Source organism: Oreochromis aureus, linkage group 9 (assembly GCF_013358895.1).
Source record: "Oreochromis aureus strain Israel breed Guangdong linkage group 9, ZZ_aureus, whole genome shotgun sequence".
In the NCBI taxonomy this organism is placed as follows: Eukaryota; Metazoa; Chordata; class Actinopteri; order Cichliformes; family Cichlidae; genus Oreochromis; species Oreochromis aureus.
The window spans coordinates 10,409,393-10,418,792 of NC_052950.1; the positions used below are offsets into that span (position 1 = coordinate 10,409,393).

At 40.3% G+C, this 9,400-nt stretch overlaps 1 protein-coding gene across 3 annotated transcripts in view; it reads left to right on the forward strand.

Annotated features, from left to right (window-relative positions):
- Window positions 1-8,677, forward strand: part of ntng1a (netrin g1a) — a 116,525-nt gene extending 107,848 nt beyond the window's left edge. For all 3 annotated transcript variants that reach the window (XM_039617092.1, XM_039617091.1, XM_039617093.1), the window contains one exon: window positions 7,810-8,677. In XM_039617092.1, coding sequence (XP_039473026.1) covers window positions 7,810-8,066 — 257 coding nt within the window. In that variant the 3' untranslated portion in view covers window positions 8,067-8,677. The remainder of the gene's footprint in view (window positions 1-7,809) is intronic.
- Window positions 8,678-9,400: the final 723 nt, after the last annotated feature.

A 9,400-nucleotide genomic window follows, 5' to 3' on the forward strand; every position in this document is an offset into this window, starting at 1 on the left:
ACACGACAGTGACATCTATTTGCCCGCCTCCTGCAGCTCAACATTAATCTCCGTCCCGACTAACAAAGGCGTCCTAAACGAGGCACTTCAATAGAGTACAAGGACGTGAATTTGAGATTAAAGAGCCACTCCACACTTTTATTACATCTTACAGAAAAGCCAAAAAATGGAAGATTTTAATTTAAAGGAATTTTTAGTAGTGTAATGCCACACATCTATTCTAGCTTTCTTCATTAGACAAGTTTGATCGCTAGATATTAATTCTGTGAATTACATTGCCACTGTTTGCTTCAGGTTTCAACATCATGCTTGTGTATCCGAAATATTGGACTAGGATTGGCTGATGCCTGAGTTTCACTGACTGGAGAGAAAAATATCAGAAACTGTAGTTTCACTATTTTAGAAAGTTTAAGTATCAATCTCTGAATATATATCATTCTAAAACGTTAAAGTGCAGGAACAAAAACATTTTTGACCTGAAGCAGATTCCTGTGCTTCTTCGTGTGGATATTAGGTGATCATCAGCATAAGCAGAGTGTAATCTCGTGTTATCACTTAGTGAATTTATTGGGAAACACCCAGTAAATAAACAGTGTAAACTTTATGAAAAGACAAGTCTTACAAAAACAAGAAAAGGCATATCATTGTGCACACGTTTAAAACACATGGCTTAATATTCACATCACAACAACAGTTACCTCAAGGCGCTTCATATTGTAAAGTAAAGACAATAATATTAGATTATCTAAAACAGCACAAAGAAAAATCGATTCCATATAAGGAAAAGTATTACTTTTTTCACAACAGCAAACTCAACATGCAAGGCAGGCAAAGTGCGCTCAGTATGTTTTATCTGTGGTGCTGTGGACGGAGATGAGATTGGTTAAAGTAAAGGGCTTCACCGAAAGAGCCACTTACAGCACTTGTCACGACTTTCTGAGATTCACTAAGTGTCACGATTTCATTATGTGAACTGTATCAATACAACACGAGCAGATTGAAGCGCTTCCCTTTCAACGTCAACTTTCATTCCAGCTGAATATTGAGTATATAGCGAATTAGCGACACCCCCGCTGCTTATGCTGTGTTTGTTAGCGTGCAATTTAAGAAAAAGAATGCTTTAAAGTCTGCTGCATTGTGATTTAAATTCAGTGTAAAATGAGTCACTTGCTTTTTTTAGTAGTTCTCGACACAGAAAGACATTCATTAAAATGCGCTGTTTTTTGTGACTGTACTAATATATTCTGTGTGTATAGTGCAAAGACACTGTCAACATGCACATCTGCTTCAAACAAAAGGTGAGAGAGAGGCATCCTAGCATGACCTGCAACGTGAGGCGCACAACCCTAAAAATGTACCGAGAAAGCTGAGTGGTGCAAAAGCAGGAAAAAGCATTTAACATGAAAAAGTTTAAAACGGCGAAAGAATGTATGTTTTCGCAGTGAGGCGGCGCCAAGGTAAACAGATGGGAAGCCACACACAGCGGGAGTGAGCACAGAGCAGATCAGTGGTTTCTATTTGTCAGATGAAGCAGTGATCAGAAAATCCACAAACATTACTGTTTGAAGTGTTTGTATGCTCTCAAAACTTCAAACTCTATATCCAAGAGGTCTAAGTAATACTTCAACACTTAAAAAGCTGCTAAAGTTAAAGATCCGCTCCAGACACGATGAAAGATATAATACTGGGATTTGCATAGTAACGTCAGTCTGAAAAGAAGTTCAATTACTGGGTAAAAATTGACAAAAGAAACATCTACACCTCCTCCTTGATTAAAATAGTAACACAAAAAAATCCAGAATGTCTTAACGTGTAAATATTTTTACTACTTGGTATAAAATTTCTCCTACATCACTCAAACAACAGCTCAGAGACATTCTCATCACATGAATTTGAAGACAGTCTCTGAAAAGGTCAAATATCTTAATATTTTCAGCACAAACATACTTTGATTGCTTTAATATCTTTTGCCTACAAATAAAAGGCAAAGAGGTTCCTTCGTATTGAGGTTGTAATTTACTGCTTGTGCACTGACTTTTCTACATTGATCAAAGTATTGCTGGCATTTCAAAGAATGCAACATCCAAAGAAGGGGGATCTTTTAGCTGTAAATGTCATAGAGATGGTATTAGTATGCTCATATTGAGAAAAAGAATAGCATAATATTGCTATATTCCTGACTAGGGATTTTTCCCCTAGAGTTTAAATTTTTTTTTCTTCTTCCTCTTCTTCTTTTTTTGGGTTTTTTTGTTTGTTTGGTCACTGAAAAAATTCCAGGCTCTGCTGCTCTGCCAGTAACTCAAAGGTGAAGTTTTTCACTGGAGTTTGATTCATCGCCCCAACAGCAAATGAGCCACAAAAGCACACAAAGCAGTCCTGTCACTTCACAAAATGTCCTCTAAAGTAGGAAAGAAAACGAGAAACCCCCCGAATAATGTCAGTCCGCAATCACTGAGTGATTCTATGACTGAAATAGGAAAACTTTGTAGTCTCGACCTTCCTCTGCATCCCCGCTGCTGCTGCAGGAGTTGTGTGCGTTGACGAGACGCCGTCTGCATGCAGAGCGAAAAAAAAATGCAATTAAAACTTAAATCTCTCGTCAAACACATCACTTTCCCAGACAGGCGCACCTAGTTCATCGGCCCCTTCTCTAAATATTATCACTCATATCAAAAGCAAACACAACAAATCTTGTCTTTTACTGCCTGTGCCGGCTCTGTTTACGTGCAGTAATGCAAAATGGTTAATGTGAGAAATTAAATCAGATAAAGGTGCGGGACAAAGAGTTCCTACTTCTGCTGTGTTTTCAATCTTACAACACTGAACGTGATAGTTTTTGTTTGTCTTTTTTTTTATATCATGATGATTTTATTGATCTTTTTTCTTTTTTTCTTTTTTTTTAATCATCACTATCTATTTGTCTTTTTAGTCCCTTCAGCCGATGAATCACTCTGCATCCAGGGAATAACCGTGACCTAAAATTTCCTTTAGAATGAACTAAAATTTACTTTGAACAGAAAGATCTTTAAAATTATTTTAATGTAATCATTCTGAAAGTAAGAAAAAAAAACCTAGCAACCACCAGTCGTTATGGAGAAATTTGTGGTTGCTGGAGGTTGGTGGTGGTTGCTGTAAAAACCCCATTCAGGCAGGCCTCCCCCTCTTTACCCAGCCGGTTGCTAGGCAACAATATGTATTTGTCAGCCTGTTGGTGAGGGAGGTTGCTGGCTGTCGCAAATCAGTCGCAAAGAGGTATACAGTGCTGCACTGAAAACCTCTATATGAACTTTTTGGTCCCTAACACGTTGCCAGAGTCACCCATAGTTTGATTCAGTTTTTCAATTCAATTTTATTTACATAGCACCAAATCACAACAGCAGTCCCCTCAAGGCCCTTTATATTGTAAGGTAAAATCTACAATTATACATATAGAGAAAAAAAACAACAATCATATGACCCCCTATGAGGATGCACTTTGGCAGTGGGAAGGAAAAACTCCCTTTTAACAGGAAGAAACCTCCGGCAGAACCAGGCTCAGGGAGGGGCGGGGCCATCTACTGCGACTGGTTGGGGTTTGAGAAGGAAGACAGGATAAAAGACCTGCTTCGGAAGAGAGCCAGAGATTAATAACAAGTACAATTCAATGCAGAGAGGTCTATTAACACATGTTGAGTGAGAAAGGTGACTGGGAACACACACTCCGGTCTGCAAACACTTGCCAGCTACTTGCTAAGCAGTCTTTCTGCTTCTCCTCCTTTCCATTCACCCCCAGCTGCCAGCTGCAGATGACTTCCCATCCTTGAGCCTGGGAATGTTTCCTTCCTGCTGTCACCTTGCTCATGGGAGGTCATTTGATTGTTGGGGTTTTCTCTATATTGTGATAGGGTCTTTACCTTACAATATAAAGCACCTTGAGGTAACTGGTGTTGTGATTTAAAGCTATAAAAATACAACTGAATTACACATTTTTCCACTGGGGGTCACTGATTAGTCTACAGTCCTGTGTGACTGAAGCCATGAACAACCAATCAAACTGCTGAAAATGTAGTTTTTACCTGAAATTTAGGCAAATTAACCGAATCTCGCCTTTAAAATGTTCCAAGCTTTAATCAACAAGTTAGAAAGTGGTTGTCTTTAAGTATGGATTACTTTCCTGAACAGAGACTAAATCCGACGTTGCTTATATCAAAAAGCAAGTCTGCTTTGGCCTTAAAGATGTGCCTTTTTAAAGATGTGATCATGTCTTATCAGACTAGGAAAGTTTGAGATTTTTATTTCAAAAAAGTGGGCATTAACAACAGTGTCCGACACCTTTTTCCAATTATTTTTCTAATCAATTTAGAGCACATTCTGAATACAAGCCACTCTGAATATTCTTAGAAATTCACATTATCATTCTATTGTGACAGCAAGGAAGGATAAGATAGACGAGACGAAAGGTTATTGTCTAATTAAAGGAGTCTCTCCTGTGTACTGATCATATCAAGGCCTCATGATTCTTTAATTAATACATTTGATCGCTCTTCCTTGTCATCTCGAGGAGACAATCTAATTACCAAGTTTAGCCGCTGCCTCATCACAGGGAGCAATCAAAGTGAACAAAGGCTTTCCATAGAAAGAGTCTGTTTTGCAGCAGTGGTGGTTGCAGTCATATTGACTCATTACTGTAGTTTCTCCTGAGTGGTTGAGGTGGTCATGCAATTGATATATCAGATGAAAAAAAACAAAACAAAACAGGAGGAACAAAGATAGAGTTCAGATGTCTTATTTGGATGTAGTTGTGCATGGTAATTGGTGAGCTGTGGCCTGGAGCGAAACTTACTGAGCCAAACAGCAGCTCTCTTTTCTCCCACGAAACACAAATAGGATTCGCAGTCAATGTTTCTTAACAAGGCTCCCATCAAAGCTCTATTTGGCTATTCCTGTGAGACGGCATGCATCCAATCCTGATTATTAGGAGAGAGGTCTTATATTTGTTTGTGATATTTATGTCCCATAGAGTTCATAGATTGCTCACCGCATTGTTTTCCACTCCTATAAAGGACTGAAATGGGCAGAAGTGGCCCCTGTGTTTATCAGTGTTTATTTGTCTCTGTTGGTTTATTAGTTTGTGCAGCGCAGCTTTGTTTGCCTCCAGCTTGCTTGACAGCTTGCCTCCGCTGGGAATAGAGTGGCCTCGGTGTCCCAGCTCTAAATATACACCAATTTTCACCTGACGTTCAGTTTGTCTAAAGTCAGTGGTGTTTGGGGAAAGCCTCGCAGGCTTTGAGGAAAGTGTGGATTTCTGTGCTGTAACGTAGCTGATTTGATGGGGCTTGAATAAGGTTTTGGTATTAAACAAATAGACACGTCTTTTTAGATGCTGAAAAAATGTCCTGAAATCTGAACGTTGGTGTTGTTTAAAGATTACAGGCTGTGAAGTTAAACTGATGGGGAAGATATGAAATGTTTCAGAGTCATTTAAGAAATAACAACAAAAAAAGACTGTGAAATTAATTTTGAGTGGCATTATACTCTTTAAGAGGTGATTAAAAGATAAAGGCAGTGTTCACCACCTTTTAATTACATTTGTATATATTCATTAGAATCTATTAGCACTTGTATAGCGCCTAAGATTAATCTCAGACGCTATACAAGTACATTTTTACCACAGCTCAAAGCAACAACGTTACACATTTTCACTGTCTTACAAACTTTTTTTTTATTTCATCACATGTAGTTATTTTTGTATTTAATATAATCAATTTAGTGTAATTTAATATTTTTTATTTAATTTTATGACTTTATTAGATTTCATTATTAGATATGATACAATAATCTATATTCCATACATTTTACAATCCAAAATGTGCCAAATGTTGAAGCAATACTTGAACATGTTGGGAAATATGCTTATTTGATTTCTTGAGTTTAATAAGAGATCTAATGCTGGGCTTACACTGTGCGATTTTTGGCCCATTTTGAGCCGATTTTTGAGTCGTGCGACCGTTTTGGTGATCGGCCCGATTTTGGCCTTCATCGTGCATCGTGCATCGTGTAGTTAACACCTCACGACCAGCTCCCGATCATCAATCGCTTGGTCGGGAGGATTCGTGAGGGTGTCACCGCAGCCGCTCACACTGCGCACGCGCAAACACATAAATGTCGGTGAAAAAGACGGAGTAGCACAGCAGTGCAGCATGTGATCTGGACACAAGCGATGGAGGCACTTGTAGAACTTTGGAAAGCTCATCTGAGTCTTTTCGATGTGGCTCACAAAATTATCACGACCACAACAACCGTGAAAATAGTTGGATTTACATTGCTGCTCAATCACAGCTGCCTGATCAATGTTTTTCATTAGCAATTTAGCAAAGTTGATGGTGGTGGTGTGAGTCAGTGTGAGTGAAAGACAGAGAGGGAGAGCGAGCGACAGATTTTCTGTTATAACCTTCATTTTATGGACGCACAGTGTGAGCACTCAGGTCGCATCAGAGCATCGGGCCGTATAGTGTGAGACCCTGCATCGTGACCTATGAACTTCTAACCCCTACGAGTCAATCGTACAGTTTGAGCAGGAGCTGAATCGCGCGACTGAAAAAATCGCACAGTGTGAGCCCAGCTTAAGGCTCTGCACACTAAATAGACCAAAACCAGGCGGTACCAGCTAATCTGAATGTGCTCAAAGGTTTCAAAGACAAAGAGCATTGCCCACCAACACCTATGAAACTTACTTATTAGGGGATGATGTCACAACTTAAAATTATTACGCATTTCAGTTGTTATAGAAACCATTTCCCTAAAACTACATGCTTTGCCAGGATTTGGTACATGCAAATGTAGATGGAAGCCATTGTCAGAGATGTTTAGTGTCTGAGTGGCCATAGAGGAAGAAATCTGACTCTTTTGCTTGAGTCTACCCACAATTCATTAAGGGAAGTTATGTTGCCCTACTTCATTTAGTACGCAGTTAGCTTAAAAACAATCTGGTTGCATAGACTGTCGATAGTTCCTCGCTGGCTGATGCAAAGACTTGAGGGGATGTTGATAAGTGAGTGATTAATTCAGCAGTGCACTGATTGTAAATTCTGCTGGGGTGCTTTAAGACTTGTTTTTGTTGTCAAGAACATTGATGAGTTTTAGCCGTGCAGTAACCACTAGCACAGCAGCTAGCATGGTTCTCAAAATGCTTAATACGGCAGCGTTCCAGTATAAAACAAGAACTTAAATGTGAGATAGATATGCGAGGTTATAAAGACCGAGCCCCTGTACATCATGAGGAACGCAGTTTCATATAGGTATACCCTACATACACTGTTGTAGATCATGCTAGCTACATGGAAGATTAATGGTTTTAGGCTACCAAATCTAACCACATTTACTTTACTGTAATTTAATGGCAGCATGTGTTGGTGCATAGATTATGGGCAAATAACCACCCATTAAATTATAGACTACACAATTAGGACAGTATAACCCAATTTCCAGTCTTTGGGCTAAGCCTTGTCCCCATATTTACTGTACTGTAACTATCAAGACCAAAAATAAGCATATTTTTCAAATTTAAGATTTCATAGACATCAAAAATGGAATAAAATGTGGCAACGCTTTACTTGAAGAACACTTCTTGTCAGTCTTTGATTGGAACTTTATAAAAATTCCATAATTGGCCATCTTTAAAGCTTCTGCTGTGATGTTTGATAATAGGAGCTAATGAGAAGAGAATTTCCTTCATGCACCAAAACACACTTCAAGTAAAGTGTCACCCAAACACGTGTTTGTGTGTTTAATTCTCACGTCTTTCCTGTCTTTACATTGCATCCACTGCAGCCCGGGTGTGTGACAACGAACTCCTGCGCTGCCAAAATGGTGGGACATGTATCAGCAACGTCCACTGCAACTGTCCACCAGGCTACACGGGCTTGCTGTGTGAGAAGCGCCGCTGCGAGTCAGAGCTGGGAGGCTGTGGGGGCCCCGATTCAGGCCAGGCTCACCTGACACCTCCGTCCACCTCCAGGCTGCTGCTGCTGCTGCTGCTAGGCTCGGCTCTGCTGAGAGAGGCCGCCTGCCGGCCCGCCGTGCTCTAAAGAGACCCATTAACCTGGTGGGAGTCGCACACTTCCCACCTTCTCCACCTTAACCCAAGCTCATCCCTCTCCCCTTTCAGATAATCAACAACCATTTAAAAAAGAACAACCATGAGCTTTCTGGACTGTAATGTTCTGAGCTTCTCCGCCTCCAGACTCAATGGACACTCGCACTGACAATAAAGGGAATGTGCCAGTCAAATGAGTGCAGAAACTTTTCATTTAATTTCAAAGAATATATAGAAATAATTAAAAAAAAAAAACCTATACTTCTAAAAAAAATACAGATATTATTAGAAATATGAGTAACTGAGGGTTTGCCTAACAAAAGTAAAATGAGCAGAGAATGGTGAGTCCCACCCCGACCCCTATCCTACCTCTCCCCCTCCCCCCAAAAGCCATACCAGGTACAGTACATGAGCCCCCTTCGATTTTGAGAAGAGATAACTAAAGATGACAGACTCGTTCACTTCTTCTCATATTGCCACGGCAACAACAGCTGCAACCAATCAGCTCTCGCACAAGCCGACGGTGGCCGCCGACCCCTTTGGGATGCTTCTGTGCGTTGTTAATGTTGGCTGGACTGATGCCGAAGAAAAACAAAAAAAAAACAACAAAAAAAAGCAAACTTGTCCCCGCTGAATGGCAAAGACTGGCCTCAGAAACAAACCCGTTACACTTCAGCGCGATAACAAACAGAAAGAGGTGAAAAACCCCAGGACGCATTCTTTGCTGTCAGTGCATTGTGGATAGAAGGAAATCTGTCCGGACTGCCGCTTTGTGACACAAAACCTTGCCCACGTTGATCCCTCTCTGTCTCTATCTTTCTGTCTCTCCTTCGAGCTCGGCCTCATCCTCTCGTTCATCCCCCTCCCTTCCCTCCGAACCTAGTTCCACCCCCCCAGACGCCACCACTGACCTGTGCTTTCGTGAACGTTACTCTGTAAAACCCTTGTTGGTTGAAAGATTCTTTTGTCCAATGTTAGTGATGCACATGTAAGAATCCCCTGTCCCATCCCTCGTCCTCCTTCCCTCTCTTCCGAAAAGATACTCCAGTGAAGCTGTCTGATTCTTTTTCTATCTTAGAGCTACCACTCTCCCTACTGTCATGGTCAGGGGATAGTATTCACCTGAGCAGACGAGAAGTGCATAGAAAACCATCAGTGTATTTGCAAGTTCTTTTCTCGACAGATCAAACAAAACAACAAAAAAACAAAAAAAAGAGAGTCATGTAGTCCTTTTGTATCTTTGCCAAACTGTGATTGAAAAAAAAAGGCAACCTGTATCTATTTAAGTCATTCAAATGCAGACACAGTTGGGTTGTTTTTTCTCTC